This window comes from Cervus canadensis, chromosome 2 (genome assembly GCF_019320065.1).
Source record: "Cervus canadensis isolate Bull #8, Minnesota chromosome 2, ASM1932006v1, whole genome shotgun sequence".
NCBI classification, from domain to species: Eukaryota; Metazoa; Chordata; class Mammalia; order Artiodactyla; family Cervidae; genus Cervus; species Cervus canadensis.
Genome location: NC_057387.1, coordinates 16,311,329 through 16,329,156, shown reverse-complemented (window position 1 = coordinate 16,329,156; position 17,828 = coordinate 16,311,329). Strand labels below are relative to the sequence as shown.

General features: G+C 44.6%; 1 protein-coding gene across 4 annotated transcripts; it reads left to right on the top strand.

Annotated features, from left to right (window-relative positions):
* Positions 1-9,437: 9,437 nt before the first annotated feature.
* LORICRIN (loricrin cornified envelope precursor protein) lies at positions 9,438-12,028 on the top strand. Of its 4 annotated transcripts, none has more exons than XM_043456623.1 (3): positions 9,438-9,499; positions 10,718-11,267; positions 11,361-12,028. In XM_043456623.1, the coding sequence occupies exons 2-3, from the start codon at positions 10,741-10,743 to the stop codon at positions 11,788-11,790; spliced, it is 957 nt and encodes a 318-aa protein (XP_043312558.1). In that variant the 5' UTR covers positions 9,438-9,499; positions 10,718-10,740; the 3' UTR covers positions 11,791-12,028. The 4 variants fall into 4 exon arrangements, with proteins under 4 accessions (XP_043312558.1, XP_043312531.1, XP_043312547.1 ...); XM_043456612.1 differs by having other exon boundaries at positions 9,457-9,499; positions 10,718-10,819; positions 10,883-12,028; XM_043456604.1 differs by having other exon boundaries at positions 9,462-9,499; positions 10,718-10,822; positions 10,883-12,028.
* Positions 12,029-17,828: the final 5,800 nt, after the last annotated feature.

The following is a 17,828-nucleotide window of genomic DNA, read 5'->3' as shown; positions in this document are numbered from 1 at the left end:
ACACAAACCAGCATTGTTATAAATCCTGAAACAATCCCGTGGTCCCTTCTCTCTCTCCTCTCCTCCATTCTCTACCTCATTCCTTTTCTTTTTTTTCTTCTCTTTTCAATAAAAACTGACTCAGAGCCTAGTGTGTCCACAGGTTTGCTAAGAGCTACAAATGCCATCCCTGACCTGCAGGAGCAAACTATCCTGTTGGAGAGGTGAAAATAGGACGAAGACTTAATATCCACCCCACCCAGGCTAAAACAGCTACTATCCAGATCACTGGCAATTCCAGGAGTGGGCAGATGAAGAGCAGTTCATTCATTTATCCATCCATTCTACACGCATCCCCTGTGGACTGTGCCAAATACTGTGCTGAATGCTTGATGTGCAGGACAGTGATCAAGATCTGGCACCCCCTTCAAAGAGACCTCAGCCTAGTGGGAGACAGGGTGTCCTGCAAGGCGAAGTGCTCTTGCCATCAGACTGGGGCGCTGGGGAAGGTTTCCTGGAGGAGTGCTATGTAATAGAATGTTGAAAGGAAAATAGAAGTTTGGCACATTGAGAAAAGGGGGCATTCACAGGTGCAGGGGAAATCTCAGGAAAAAATACAAACATAGCATTTGCTCCTCTGGAGCAAAATGCTTCTCTAGGGGAATAGTCCCCTGGAGGGGGACATGGCAACCCACTCCAATATTCTTGCAGGGAAAACCCCACCGTCAAGGAGCCTGGAAGGCTACAGTCCATGGGGTTGCAAAGAGTCGGACATGACTGAAGCGACTGAGTTATGAGTATGAGGGGAACAGTCAGAGTTGAGCAGAAACTGAACCACAAAAGGCCCTTTGAACTAAGAAACCTAGGCTTCATCCCGATGTGGGGACACTGAAGATTTTGAGCAGAAGCATGACATAATAGAGCAAACCCACTGCCATGGCTAGAGAAACAGGTTGTGATGCAAGATGTGGGTCAGTCCCACACACACAATACTGTTGTCACGGACACTGAGAGCTGGTTAACAAGTGAGGGTCGAGAGCAATCTCAGGGCCAAGAAGGAGTGCCCACAATCCTGTCCAAGGAGAGAGGGAACAGGTTCTACAAGAAAGAGTCAGGCATGGGGCGAGCAGACAGACACACACAGACTTATGTACACGTATCACACGTATACACATACACATGAAGGCAACATGAGACCCAAAGCCTAGATCTGCAGAAACCTATCTATGGTTTTCACTGGTTCCCAATCCTAACACAAAACTTACCTCTTCCAAGAAGAAGTTTCCAGCTGCTTCTCTTCTCTGCCTCCCTTGGCCCCCTCAGGCGCTCAGGTCCCATTACACTGGTGACTTTTTTTTCCAAATGCATACTCCCCTGCCCTCCCCACGGCCTCCCCTCCCATATCCTCTCACACACACATTAAAAGACGTTGCTTCAGATCACATGTTCCCAAGGGAATGGTGACCCAGAAGCCTGTGAAGAGAAGATCACATTGAAGGAGACAAGATGAAAACCTCTGGAGGCAAACAACGATACTGTGGAGCTAGACAGAGTCTCGGAAAACAGAGGCGCTAGGTCCTGCACAAGGAGAGTCAGAGGAGATGAGAAGTAAAGGGGGAGGATGCTACTCACATGACAACCTTTCTTCTCCTCAGCTACTGTGCAGCCATCCTACATATAAAGTCCCACCAGCAGTCCATCAGGGAGACAACTAAGACCCAACAAAATTCAGTAACAAGGTCTCGAGGGTTCAGAGGTTCCAGGATAGCTGGAAGGTCTAAGCGGAACGACTCAGAATGGGCAGTGCAACACAGCCACTAAAACTAGTGGTTAAGAGACCATGGAAAAGAGCATAGAGACTCTCACATCTCCCTGGGTGTCAGCCTCGGGCTCAATCAGAGGTGTTTTAGGAACACGACAGTAAGCGCATGATAACAAAGTCATGTGGAAAATCAGCACCCCAAACTGAGAGTGTATATAAAAGGGAAGAATAAATGAAAAGAAAAAAGAGCAAGATAAAAATAATCACCAAAACCTTAACACCAGTTCTATCTGAATACTGGAATTAAAGGTGACTTTTTCTTTGCTTTGTTTTCAAATTATTTGTAGTGAGGCTTTTTTTTCTCCCCCCATTTGTATTTTACAGCAGAATAACTCACTACTAGAGGGTAAGAAGGCCAGTTCCACTACCAAGGGATTCACAGTAAAGGAATACTCAGGAGCCAAATTAATCCTTCCTCTGAGACCCAAGAGAATAGATGTTAATTGCAGGAGGTTCTAAAGCAACGCAGTGTGTTCACATGCCTTTCTTAATCCAGTGTAATTACATCCACCTTGGGTAATGATACGGTGCAAATGTTACTCATAACACAGGCCAACTTTCCTCACCCAGCCCTCCTGCTGTCCCCCTTCCTCCTCCTCCATAGTCAGCTCAGGAGTCGAAATGCTCTTGGGGGACAAAAGTTCCCAAAATGCCTCTGATTTGAGCCTGAGGCTGGCATAAAGGGAGATACGAGAGTTTCTACACTCTTTTCCAAGAGGCCTGTGACTCTTGTCATTCCATCTAGTTTTTTTCCTATCACTGCCTCTGACCCTCCTCATCTTTCCCTCCTCTCTGTCCAAAGAGTGGACTTGGCCAGGGGTGGGGGAAGGAGAGGTTGCCTGAAAGGAAACCAGTACAGGACTAAGTCAGATTGACCTTATGGATGAAGGAACAGGTCTGGGGGGTAGTGCGTGGCCCAGACTCACGAGTCACTGGTGGTTGGCCCAGGTTTAGAGCACAGGTCCTCCCTGATCCCAAGTCCTCAGAAAAGTTTCTGATCCCTACCCTTCAGAACAGATCAGAGACTGCAAACCTCACAGGTCACCTGGAGCTGCTTCAGGTCCAGTCAGAAAGCTGACCACTGGATCATAGGTGGTCAGGATCTCTGGAAGTCATGATCCAAGGGAGATTCTAAAAAATAAGAAGCAGAAGACAATGGGGCAATGAGGTGCCTTGGATGGAAGATGAGGGATGGCAAGGGGGAGGCAGTTTGCCATGACCAATTTATATAAGCTACTTTCCATGGAAAAATAAATCAGATTATAATAGCCCTAGTATCATCTTCTTGGTTGATCAAATATTTATCAAATATTCAAACTGAGGCCAGCCCTGTGGAGATTTGGAGATTTAGGAAGATCTGATCGTGCCTGGACAGTGCTTATAGTGCAGAAGGAAAGACCCTGGGAACCTACACAGATGAGAACAATGGTCCTATAGTCTCTCACCTTGGGATTCTGAGCACATGGATGAAACAAAAGAAAGAAGTCACTAGAAACTCTCCAACCAAACTGATCATTTTCTACTCTGTAGGCAGTGAGAAGATTTGCCCCAAGTCATCCACCTGATTTTAACAAGCTCAGCTATTGAAATAAAGAGTATCATTGTAAGAATGAACAAAAATTAAGAAAAGCCAGAAAGTCTGAGGAACAAGCTTTCCTGGCCAAGACAGAGACTGGATCTAGATTCTGATCTTCAGTAGCAAATTCTATGTACAGTTTGTAAGTAAGAGAGAAGTTACACCCAAAACCCAGGGCAGACGAGGCAATTTCTGAAAGGAGCATATCAGTACCAAAGAGGATTCAAAACAAAAGTGGAGGGAGCACTCACCTTGCCCTGATTTTCAATGACCCCCAGAAAAGAAGTGCCTTGGCATGGTCACCTAAAGCAGCACATGCCTGAAAAACTGGGATTAAATGGGCAAAGAAGATGTGGTCCAAATATACAATTGAATATTTCTCAGCCACAAAAAGGAACAAAATTATTCCTTAACAAAAAACAAAGGTCATTTGTAGAGACATGGATGAACCTAGAGACTGTTATACAGAGTGAAGTAAGTCAGAAAGAGAAAAACATATATCACATATTAACATATGGATGTGGAATCTAAAAAATGGTATAGACGATTTTATCTGCAAAGCAGAAATGGAGACACAGACATAGAGAATAAATATATGGATACCAAAGGGTCGGGAGGATGAACTGGAAGATTGGGACTGACATATATACACTACTGTGAATAAGATAAGATAACTAATAAGAAGCTACTGTACAGAAAAGGGAACTCTACTCAATGCTCTGTGTTGAACTAAAAGGAAAGAAAATCCAAAAAAGAGGAGATATATACATATATATATATTTATCTACATATCTGATTCACTTTGCTGTACAGTAGACAATAACACAACATTGTAAAGCAGCTGTATTTCAATAAAAAATAATTTAAACAAAGGGAAAAACTAGGTTAAACCTTTAGGCCAAAAAGCCTTTAAGGCTATGGATTTGAAATGCTTTTGCTTCTCCCTCTGCGTCATATTGATTTCCAAGATTCCATTTGACTTCGGATTCAGTTAAAACCACCTGGATTTTCCACCCACAGACACCCGTGGAGAAGGTGGTCAAAGAGCCAACATGCTTGGACCTGCTATCACCACCATGTATGAAAGTCCTTAGAGGGGTCAAGGGACATTGCCCATCTCAGGGCAGGAGATCGGGCCCACAAATGCTGCTCACTGCACCTCCCTGCTATAAACTTTATGTGTAAGCCCAGGAAGTAGGCCCTAAGCCCTCAGGCTATGGAGCAGCTACCCACCTGTGAAAGGGCTTCATGACATCATCAGTTAACTTCCAGGCCCAGAGGCTAGAGCACCAAGGCCCAGCAGCTTCCTCGAGCGTGTCTGCTCAGCTCTGAAGGACTTTTACTGTCATTTTAACAACTCTCTGGTCTCACTGCCAACACCTGGAGGTACTCTTGTCAGGAGAAAGCAGTCACAACTTGGATCTGCAGTAGGAGTACTGAGCTGGGAGGAAAGACCCAGGTTCTACACTTGGCCCTTCTGTGTGGCCTTGGGAAGTGGGTTAACTTCTCTGGGCTTTGGGTTTGTCATCTACCTCTACAAATGACAGAAGCCGATTGGGTGATCTCCACTGTCCGTCTAGCTGCTGCCATCTACCAATGCATACAAGAGTTCCTGGGGAGCTAGGAGAGCCCATGTGAGGTTCCTCTGTCCCCTACTTCCCAGAGGGCACAAACCTGAGCCTGACTTGGAAGGAGAGTGGGTGCAATCCCTTTGTTCTGCCCACATTGATCCAAAAGAAGAGCTATGTAGTGCTTAGAAAGAATACAAGGTTTAGAATCAAAAGAACTGAGTGCAAATCCTGGCTATGGGAATTTAAGCAATTGCACTGGCCTCCATGAGGCACTTCCTCAGCTGGGGAATGAGGATAACACATCCCGGAGCACACAGGACTGTCATGAGAAAAGAATAAGACACGTGACAGCAGTCCATAAACCCAAGAGTCTATCCAGACAGGAAGTCCCCAGGTGTGCGGCTCACCCCACATGCTACAAGCTCCTTGGGAATGCAGAACATCTCAGCCGCGGTCCTCCTCCTCCCTGCAAATATGAGCTCCAGGAGCACCTGAAAGACATACATCTCAAGAGTAAACACATCCTGAGAAGGTCCCAGTGGGCCGTCAAGAACTAAAGGAGACCCTGATCTCAAGGTTTGTCCGTTGTAACTTGACAAAGGGGACAAGGCTTCTGGTTGTGTCACTAGCAGGCTGTAAAGGTACATCATTCCTTAAGACCTTGAAAAGGGAAAGTGGCAAGAGAGATGGAAACAGTGGTTGGGATGAACCCAGGGAAGCTTCCTGGAGAAGGAATTCCAGCAGCTAGGAGCTGTCCTTCTGCCCGATCTCTAAGTAACAGAAACTGCTGACCAGGAGGGCTGGAGAGAGGAGACAAATGGCAACCCGGGGGGTGCCTGGGGGCTCTGAGACGCCTCTTGGTCTGTGACTAAGAGAAAACTTTTCCCATTGAATATAAACAACACCAAGGGCTTGCAAGGTCTATGCCTGACCTGCCAGTGCTCCTGAACCCCTGCCCTGTGTCCATTTTATTCTTTACAAGCCATCCATTGCCCTTTTTTCCTCAGGTAGGTTGTCAACACTCTGTCATGAGAATGCAAATATGAAGATTTAGGTACTTAAAGATTGTGATGAGCAGGCGTCTATGGGATTGGAGGTTCCTCAGCTCAAGAGCCGTGATCTCCCCTCACACTGGGGATTGCCTGGGAACAGGGACCAGGTACTGCCTCCTACAGGGCTGTCAGTCAGTGGGTCTCAATAATTACCTTCAATTTACCATCAGTATTTACTGAGCACCTGCTAATTATGAAAGATTTGCTGTAAGGGCCATCCCCTCTAAGGATACAGTTATAGGCAGGAACCACGACTTTACTTGTGAGGCTACAGAACCCAGATGTACTAGCAAGCACATATGCAGATTTAAGTGTCTAAAAGCTACAAATTTTAGAAATCTGACATGCCAAGATTTGCATAACTCCAAATACTTAAGTGTCATAATTCTACAAACTTTCATCATTTCCTCATTGATAATGATAATACGTAATCATCAACCACTTCCACACAGATATCCCCCTACTTCTGGTTGAAAGGGATAAAATGGAGAATCAGGTTCATGTCTCATACTTGAGGCAAGGTTAACTCAGAGCCACAAGATCAAGCACAGCTCTCAATACCATGTTGCATCAGCCTCTTCCACATGTTAACAAAGTAGATGTAACAGAAGATTTTCCTTAGTAAAAGTCATACAGAGTAGCAGTGGCAGGCATGGAGTACCCCTCCCCCAAATCTACCAAGGGGATCCATGCACAGCTATAAAAAACTCCTCTGTAATCCATAGCACACTGCCCAGCACACTGCTGTTGGTATCAGAGAAATTAAATGGAAGTAGTCTTGTTCAGGCTTCAGAGACAAGAACGCAGAGCAGACCTCTGACCGTGCTTCTGACCTGCCTGGTCAGTGCCCTGACTACGTGTCTGCTCATGAGTGTACTGATTTTTTCTAGTAAAATCAGCGGCAATATAGAAAAGACAGAGAGCAGGTCTTAGAATTCTTGAGCCCCTGGAGGAGGTCTGGCCAACCACACCCGGGGCTTAACAAAATCCTCTGACTCACAAGATAAAACAAACAGTACTGTAAAAAAAAAAAAAGATTAATGTGAAACCAGAGCTTCAATTTGTTCACAAACTGACGACAGTATCAGTTTGTGGCCTGAAATTATAAGCGAGACCCCAAAAATTGCAATTTTGAAGTCTCACCCTTTAGGGTGGATGCATCATCCAGTATCTTTTTCCAACTGAGACTCCAGATTGCTGTTACGTGGGACTTTTCAGCACTGTTTGAATCTGGGTGCTATTTGGTCCCAGTTAGCTGATGTATGTGCTATTACATTCCTCTAGTGTTTTCTTTTAATGATTGCATATTGAAAGTAAGTTAGATAATTCTCTATTAAATATTGAAATTGTTTATTTTTGTTTAACAAGTAGTTTCTTTTGTTAACAAATCTTTCAAAACTGAAACAAAAGTTGAAGCTTTTGGCAAAACAGTTGGCTGGATTAATGAATAAAGCATTAGGATATTAAACTTGATAGAAAGAAAATATCATATCTTTCCCTTAAGAACATAATTGCTCCAAACTAACACAGGCAATTTCAAGATTATTAGCTCTTTGGAGTCACCTGCACTTGAGATTCCCAAACTTTAGAATTTCATAAAGAAGTAACATCTCCCTCAAAAAAAACTGTGATAACCAAGTAATATGATAGCCAAACTCTCATTTTGACAAATAAGGACATGAAAGAAACAACTTGGACCTCTTGTCAACATCTCTTTTAAAAGAAATGAAGTCTTTATATACGCCCAAAAAAGGTAGGAGGCTCATGATTTCTGAATTAGACTTTCCTTCTCACAAAGAGTCTGCTGACATCTTTTTACTTACATTTTCCTAAGGACTAGGGTACACACAATAATGAGCCAACATGGGTCCACAGATCAGTATGGGAACCATGGTCCACATATTCTCCTCTTCTCCAGCAAACCCAGAAAAATAAAGCTGTCCTTTATTATGCATCTTTTATTATACCCACAGCTAGTTGGAGCCTTTTTTCCCCTCCAAAACCTCCATGATGCCTCAGCTTCAAGTTGAAACATGCTTTCTCCAACAGATCCAGACTTCTCCCTCCTGGCTATTCTCTCAGGAGGGGAGCACCTGGGCTCCTCCTGGGTTCACCTGGGTTCATGCTCTCCAAACTAAAACTAGTGCCACAAGTTTCTGAAGGCCGCAGTCTAATCAGATCATGCAGATCATTAAAACTCCACCATAATTAACCGTCAATTTATTATTGGAGCTCTCATGTCAACACACATCTGGGTGGAACTAACTTCAAATGTGATATCTGAAACAATAGCAGTTGAGTTCCAATGATGAAAGAAGAGGACAAAATGCTGTTCCTCATACACAGAGTTGATGCTACTGGTCCAGGGTCAGCCAGGAATTTCCAAGTTATTTTCTTAGATAAGAGCTTGCCTCGAGCCATCTGTGGACTCCCTCGCAGCGTCAGTAAAACAACTACTACCATTCTTATTTGACAGACAAGGTAACTGAGTATCAGAAAGTTTGTTCAATAATCAACAAATGCTTACTAAGCACCTCCAGTGTGTAGGCACTGCATAAGGTACTCTGACTTTACCCAAGGTGATACACCTGGCAAGTAGCAGAGGCAGCACCCAAACCCAGGCACCTAATCTCAAGTCCATTCCATTCCACGGCTGCCTCTTAGACTGAGGTCAGTGTTACCACACAAGACAAGACCCCAGAGCTGAATGGCCATGGTGGGAAGAACCACAGGGTCTATCTCTTTAGCTTGTTCTTCTACAAGGAAAGTCAACAGTGAAGATCAGTATTTTTAGACATTCATTGTCTTTAGGAGTAAATCAAAATTCCTACCAGTGCCCCATTACTTATGGCGCTGTCCATATTGTGCAACCCAGAACTGGGTGCTAGGTGCTAACACACTCTCTAGACAGGAAACAAGACAGGAATATCCCAGTGAAGCACATGTGAAACCCCGGGGGAGAAACTTGGCAAAGAAGAAACAGGATCTCTCTCAAATTCTAAGAGGTTCCAAGCAATAGGACCAGGAGCCAAAGAGTGGGATATGGAAGTTTCTACTTCTTGGACCAAAGACTGAGAACTCCAGTGGGACTCTCTTAGGTTGCTTGAAGAGTCTGAGACCTATTCCTGAAGCACAGCCCTCTGGTGATGGCATGGGCCCCATGCCAGAAGTTTTGAAAACAATGTCTAACATCCACTCTGGCTGACCATCCCTGCTAGCCAGCCTGCTTCACAGTTGCATCAGAGAAGGGGCCGGTCATACAGGAGGCTGCCCATCTCAAGAATGCCAAAATCTTCATGAATGGGTCACCCCATGACTACAATCACAGGGAGGTGGGGTGACAGACAAAGGTCACGTAACTGAGTCCAAACATGAAAGGCTGGTCCAGATCGATAGCTGATGAGTCAGAACTCATCAGAAAGTATAAAACCTCAGAAGCTCCAGTGCTCCTCACACAGCCAGCATCTCCTCTCCTCACTCATCCTTCCTGGTGCTTTGGGTAAGTGTGTGTTCTACTGGCTCTCCTCTTCCAAGTTGGTCTTGCCCAGGCTTGCGTGGGCTATGTGGACCAGGGGACAGGTGGGCAAGGCCTCTTTCCCCTTTGGGACCTACGGGACCTCTGCTCTTCCAACTGCATCCATATTCAGAGGGACTTCAGACAGGAAATGGAGCTGAGCTACTGCTGGACAGACGGTGTTTCTGATCTGGCCAAAATGTAAATGCCACAAAGACAAGACTATCTCCTGTCTCTCTGGCACCCCTGTAAGAGACATTCCCTGTCTCTGCCATAGAAGTGCATCCTGCAGAGACTGTCCCAGACAGCCTGTGGATGGACTGGATGGACTTTGTGAACTTGTAAGGAGGAGAGGTTGAGTGTACTTTCAGAGAATAGGAAGAATGATTCAGAGGATGCTGCAGAAGGGGAGATTTTAGCAGTCATAAGAACCCATTGCCTGTTTTACACAAGATGTTCTGAGAAGGAAATGACTTGTGAGATGCTGGACATAATTCCTGGTCCCCTCAACCCAGCTTGCCTCCTTACCAAGCTTTGCTTGATATCTCCTAGTCAGAGATGCTAGTCCAAAGGATCATTGGGATCCTTTCTCCTGTTTCCAGACAGGACAATGGGGGGAGCCTACCTTTTCTGGTAACTGGTAGGTGATCATGACTGAGGTCACTGGAACAGACCAAGAATTTAAACTAATTCTTTTTTGCAAAGAATGGGATGCAACAGCCCTCTGGCACTGGAACAAACCACCCTCTGTTGTGCCAGGAGTGGATAAAATCCCCTACCCTAGGTGGCGGTTTGTGGTAATTTTCTATTTGCATTCAGTGTTGGGATCGGAGAACTAAGAAGTGAAATACTCGACCCATCTCATTTTACAGGAAATGAGGAAACAGAAAATGTGTGGGTCATTTGCCCAGAGATCACACAGCAGAGGCCTGAAGCAAAGCTGGGAAAGAAAGAGAAATGGGTACCACTAAGTGGGCTATTTAAAACTTGGTAAAGACTTTCGCAAGGGAAACACAACCCTCTTCTAAAAGCACTAACCCAGGAGTCCCAGCTGAGTGCTCTTTCCAATGCGATCAGAAAGAGCATCAAGCCTGGCCGAGGCAGTGCTGCTCAGAGGATGATGGACGTTTCCATGGATGCAGCTGCCTCTGCCGCCGCATCCTCTTGCAGCTGGTCCACTGATGCTCTCCGCTCTCCTTCCAGGGTTCCGTTCCTCCTTAGACAAGATGTCTCACCAGAAAAAGCAGCCCACCCCTCAGCCCCCAGTGGGCTGTGGGAAAACCTCCGGCGGCGGCGGCGGCGGCGGCGGCGGCGGCGGCGGCGGCGGCGGCGGCGGCGGCGGCGGCGGCGGCGGCGGCGGCCGCGGCCGCGGCTGCGGCGGCGTCTTCTACAGCGGCGGCGGCGGCGGCTCCGGTAGCTGCGGCGGCTCCGGGGGTGGCGGCGGCGGCTCGGGTGGAAGTGTCAAGTATTCTGGAGGCGGCGGCAGCTCCGGCTGCGGCGGCGGCTACTCTGGCGGCGGCGACGGTGGCTCTGGTGGAAGTATCAAGTATTCCGGGGGCGGCGGCAGCTCCGGCTGCGGAGGCTACTCCTCCGGCGGCGGCTCCTCCAGTACCGTCTGCTACTCCTCCGGCGGCGGCTCCTCCGGGGGCGGCTGCTACTCCAGCGGCGGCGGTGGCTCCTCCGGCCAGCAGGTCCAGTGCCAGAGCTACGGGGGCGTCTCTAGTGGGGGCGACTCCGGCTGCGGCGGCATCATCTCCGGGGGCGGCTCCGGCTGCGGCGGCATCATCTCCGGGGGCGGCTCCGGCTGCGGCGGCATCTCCTCCGGGAGCGGCTGCGGCGGCATCTCCTCCGGGGGCGGCTCCGGCTGCGGCGGCATCTCCTCCGGGAGCGGCTGCGGCGGCATCTCCTCCGGGGGCGGCTCCGGCTGCGGCGGCATCTCCTCCGGGGGCGGCTCCGGATACTTCTCGTCCTCCCAGACCTCCCAGACTCCGTGCTTGCCCCAGCAGAGCTACGGAGGGGGCTCATCCGGCGCCGGCTGCGGCGGCGGTTCCTCCGGGGTCAGCGGCTGCGTTTCCAGCGGTGGGGGCGGCAGTGGATCCGGCTGCGTGGGAGGCTCCTCCGGGGGCGGCGGCGGCTGCTTCTCTAGCGGTGGGGGCGGCAGCGGTTCCGGCTGCGGCGGCGGCGGCTCTTCCGGGGGTGGTTCCGGGGGTGGCAAGGGCGTCCCAGTCTGCCACCAGACCCAGCAGAAGCAGGCGCCTACCTGGCCAGGCAAGTAAGGTCCCCCTGGACACCACGGAGACGAAGAAGCAGGAGGTGTTCTCCGTGGGCTGGATGGGCTTACCGCTCTCATGATATTGCCCTGAGGTTTCTCCGCCCTTCACATCTGAATCCACCAGAAGAAGCCAGTGAGCTCTGGAGCTGCGTCTTGTTCTGCAGTTTGCCCTCCCTGGTTTCTATACAACTGCCTCCCAATCCCAGTACCTTCTCAGTCAATAAATTTGCAAATCATGAGAATTTCTGCGTTTCCAGGCATCTTGGCAGCTTCTAAGTTCATTCGTTCCATCCCATTCTTCTCCTTTTCTCCATCCATTCATCCACAGGGACATTCATGCAACAATATTATGTTGGGGGAGAGTGGGTGGTTAGGTGACAGTCAGCAGGGGAGGGAAGAACGGCTGTCAACCAAGGACCAAAGACATGAATTATATGATTTATGGCGTAAAATCATGAAGTGATCCCAAAGCACAAAATCCTGGGAAGAGACTTCAGTAAACGGTCCCCGGTAGGTTTGGTAGCAATCATAGGTCTCTTCCTTGAGCCCAGTGATTTTTTTTTTTTTTTTAAGACAAGGCTGCCCTATTCCCAAAGCAACTAGAGAAAGAACAACGAAAATCCTAAGATGGTAGAAGGAAAGAAATTATACAGATCAGAGCAGAAATAAATGAAATAAAAACTAAAAGAAAGAAAAGATCAATGAAACTAAAAGCTGGTTCTTTGAAAAGAATAAAATTCATAAACCTTTAACCGAACTCACAGAGAAAAAAAAAGAGAGAGCCCAAATCAATAAAATCGGAAATGAAAAAGGAGAAGTTACAACTGACACCACAGAAATACAAGACATCACAGGAGGGACTTCCCTAGTGGTCCAGTGATTATGACTCTGCCTTGCAATGCAAGGGACTCAGGTCCCATCCCTGGTAGATCCCTCGTGCCACATGCACCACAGTTGAAGACCAAATGCAGCCAAATAAATACTTCTTTTTTTTTTTTATTTTAAGTAAGGAAAATTTGGGGGGGGGGGATCATAAGAGACTACTATGGGTAATGATATGCCAATAAAATGAACAACCTCAAGGAAACTGGACAAATTCTTAGAAAGGTATAATCTCTGAAGACTGAACCAAGAAGAAGTAGAAAATATCAACAGACCAATTACCAGTACTGAAATTGAATCAGTAATTTTAAAACTCCCAACAAACACAAGTCCAGGACCAGATATCTTCACAGGTGAATTCTACAAAACATTCAGAAAAGAATTAACACCTATACCTCTGAAAAGTGAAAGTTGCTCAGTAGTGTCTGACTCTTTGTGACCCCATGGTCTACACAGTCCATAGAATTCTCCAGGCCAGAATACTGGAGTGGGTAGCCATTCCCTTCTCCAGGGGATCTTTCCAACCCAGGGGTGGAACCCAGGTCTCCCACATTGCAGGCAGATTCTTTACCAGCTGAGCCACAAGGGAAGCCCAACTATTCCAAAAAACTGCAGAGGAAAGAATACTTCTGAACTCATTCTCTGAGGCCACCATCACCCTAATATCAAAACCAAACCAAGATATCACCAAAAAAAAAATTATAGATCAGTATCACTAATGAACATAGATGCAAAATTCCTCAACAAAATACTAGCAAACCAACTCCAACAATATATTAAAAGGATCATATGCCACAATCAAGTGAGATTTATCTCAGGAATGCAAGAATTTTTCAATATCTATAAGTCAAACAATGTGATACACACATTAACAAGTTGAAGAATAAAAGCCATATGATCATTTCAATAGATACAGAAAAAGGCTTTTGATAAAATTTAACCTGAAAAATCTCATGGACAGAGGAGCCTGGCAGGCCACAGTCCAAAGGGTTGCAAAGAGTCAGCACTATTTACAATAGCTAAGATTTGGAAGCAACCTAAGTGTCCATTGACAGAACAATGGATAAAGAAGATGTTTTATCTCACATATATATATATATATCTCTCATATATATATCAATATATATATATCACATATATATATCTCATATATATATCAATATATATATATCACATATATATATCTCATATATATATCAATATATATATATATATCACATATATATATGTGTGTGATGGAATATTACTCAGCTATAGAAAAGAATAAAATAATTCCATTTGCATTGAGCATGCACACAATCTACAACAATGGAGGGAAGAATATGCAGTGGAGAAGAGACAGTCTCTTCAACAAGTGTGTTGCTGGGAAAACTGGACAGCTACACGTGAAATAATGAAACTAGAACATTCTCTAACATCATATACAAAAATAAACTCAAAATTGATTAAAGATCTAAATGTAAGACTGGGTACTCTAAAACTCTTAGGAAAATATAGGCAGAATCCTCTTTGACATAAATCTCAATAATCTTTTTTTTGGAACCATCTCCTCAATTCAGTTCAGTTGCTCAGTTGTGTCCGACTTTTGTGACCCCCATGGACTGCAGCACTCCAGGCTTCCCTGTCCATCACCAACTCCCAGAGCTTGCTGAAACTCATGTCCATCAAATCAGTGATGCCATCCAACCATCTCATCCTCTGTCATCTCCTCTTCATTCTGCCTTCAGTTTTTCCCAGCATCAGGGTCTTTTCCAGTGAATCAGTTCTTTGCATCAAGTGGCCAAAGTATTGGAGTTTCAGCTTCAGCATCAGTCCTTCCAATGAATATTCAGGACTGATTTACTTTAGGATTGACTGGTGAATCGCCTTGCAGTCCAAGAGACTCTCCAACACCACAGTTCAAAGGTATCAATTCTTTGGCGCTCAGCTTTCTTTATGGTCCAACTCTCACATTCATATATGACTACTGGAAAAACCATAGCTTTGACTAGACAAACCTTTGTCAACAAAGTAATGTCTTTGCTTTTTAATATGCTGTCTAGGTTGGTCATAACTTTTCTCCCAAGGAGCAAGCATCTTTTAATTTTATGGCTGCAGTCACCATCTGCAGTGATTTTTGGAGGCCAAGAAAATAGTATGTCACTGTTTCCATTGTTTTTCCATCTATTTGCCATGAAGTGATGGGACTGGATGCCATGATCTTAGTTTTTTGAAGGTTGAGTTTTAACCATCTCCTAGAGTAATGGAAATAAAAACAAATGTAAACAAATGGGACCTAACTGAACTTAAAAGCTTTTGCACAGCAAAGGAAACCATAAACAAAACAAAACAAACAAACAAAAAAAATAACCTACAGGCTGTGAGGAAGTATTTGCAAACTATGCAACCAACAAGTGATTAATTTCCAAAATATACAAACAGCTCATACAGGTCAATATAAATTAAAAAAAAAAACCAGCCCAATCAACAAATGGGCAGATCTAATCAGACATTTCTCCCAAGCAGACATACTGATGGTCAACAGGCACATGAAAAGGTGCTCAACATCACTAATTATTAAACAATACGAATCAAAACTACCAGGAGGTTTCACCTTACACCAATCAGAATGGCCATCATCAAAAATTCTACCAATAATAAATGCTGGGGTCAGTGAAGAAAAAGGAACCTTTTTACAGTGTTGATGGGAATGTAAATTAGTACGGCCACTGTGGAGAATAGTGTGGAGGTTCCTTAAAAAAGTAAAAATGGAATTACTGCATGATCCAATGATCCCATTCCTGGGCATATATCCAGCAAAAACTATAATTTGAAAAGATACACGCATCCCAATGTTCATAGCAGCACTATTTACAATAGCTAAGACTTGGAAGAAACCTAAGTGTCCCTTGCCAGGTGAATAGATAAGGAAGATGTGGTATATATACTCGACAGAATGTTATTCAGCCATAAAAAAGAGTGAATAATGCCATTTATAGCAACATGGATGGACCTAGAGATTATCATACTAAGTGAAATAAGCCAGGCAGAGAAAGACAAATATCAGATGATATCACCTATATATGGAATCTTTAAAAATGATACAAATGAACTTATTTACAAAACAGAAATAGACTCACAGACATAGAAAACAAACTTATGGTTACCAAAGAGGAAAGAGAGAGATAAATCAGGAATTTGAGATTAAAATATATATGCACTACTATATATGGAGTAGACACCCAACAAGGACCTACTGTATAGCAGAGGGAACTAGATTCAGTATCTTGTAATAATCTATCATGGAAAATAATCTAAAAGTGAGTGTGTGTGTATATACATATAACTGAATCACTTTGCTATACACCTGAAACTAATACAACATTGTACACAAACTATATTTCAGTTTAAAAAAATTTTACAGACAGGACTACCCTGGGAAGATGCTGTCTCTCATAATCTGGAGCCTAGTCTTCGAGGTCTAAAAGTAGGTGGCTGCACATTAGAAGCAACTCAAGTCACCCTGACTCACAACAAAAAAAGTAGTCCTATCAGATATTTACGAGCTTCTACAGTGTGTAAGACGTTTTACTAAGCACCTGTAGGGACCGCAGGAAGTAGAGGAGCTATTTCTTGCTCTCATAGAGCTTTAGCCAACTTAAGAAAATATAGCATAAGCATGTGAGATGTTAAATACCAGTACCAGAGAGATCATGCACTCCCATTAACAAGGAAGAAGCTACTGTTGCTCTGTTAATTGTATAGCCCTCAAAAGAGATGTAAAACATCAGTCTGGTCAGGAACTCTGCAGGCCCCATTTCATATCCTAAGTCTACCAGCTCAAGGCAAAAGCTAACACTGATTTACTCAAAGCAACATACCTGCTACCTCAAAAAGCCAAGGTATCCTCCCTACCCAGTCACTGCTAGGGAAAAAAAGACAAGTTATCCCTCTTCAACTCTTCTGTTTATAGAGTCGCCATCACCTTTATCATTTTAAAACAATAGCTTACAGAAATCAAAAGAGAGAGCAACTTTAAAGATCTTACAGTCCATCTACTGTATTATTTTTGTTTCTTTTCATGAAAGTAGGACTTATAGTTTGATACAGATAGAGTAGATGCATTTCACCCTATTGCTCCTACTTAGCATAACCAAAATATCTAGGCACAATATAGAACACAAATAGAAGCAGAGTCTGAAAGGTGGAGAGAAGAAGGCAGAATAGCTAGAGTCCTCAGAACTTTAGGGCACGTACTGTGGTTAAGTTCCTGATTGGGGAGGTGGGGAGTGGTCTAGAAAGTCTGCAACCAAAAAATGCGAACAGATGCAGGCAGAAAATAACCCCAAGAAAATCTGATTTCTCCATTCAAAGGACTTAAGAAGAGGTGACCTCTCACAAGGCAAAAATCTTTTTTGACAATATCTACCCTACTTTAACCAACCATCTCAGAAAAAAAACAGATTGGGAATATTAGACTTTAACCCATACCTAGTAGCAAGGAAATCACACTCCCCCATAATTCACTGGTACAGTATTAGCAGAGGAAGTCATGCTATAACAGAAAATTTGAATAAGATCCAGAGTCCTATAGCACAATGCCCAAAATGTCTAGCACACAATAAAAACTGACTCATCATTACCAAGAACTAGGAAAAGCTCAACTTGAACAAGAAAAGATACTGTTGATACTAACACTGAAAGGGTACCAATTGAGGGATTATCTGACAGGGATATTTAAACACTACATTATAAAAATACTTCAATGGGAAATTACAAACACACTTGAAACAAATGAAAAAAATGGGAAGTCTTGCCAAAGAAATAGATAATACCCAATAGGTCAGTGGTAAAGAATTTACCTGCAATACAGGAGACCTGGGTTCGATCCCTGGGTCAAGAAGGCCCTCTGGAGGAGGACATTGCTACCCACTCCAGTATTCTTGCCTGGAAAATCCCATGGACAGAGGAGCCTGGCGGGCTACAGTCCATAGGGTCGCAAAGAGTTGGACACGAGTGAGCATGCATGCATACATACACATACACAGAAATTTTTAGAACTAAAAAAATATAATAACCAATTGTAGAATGAATTTTAGAATTGAAAATTATAAATCTCACTGGATAAGCTCAATAACAAAATGAGATGACAAAGTACAAGAATCAGTGATTGTTCCCCCT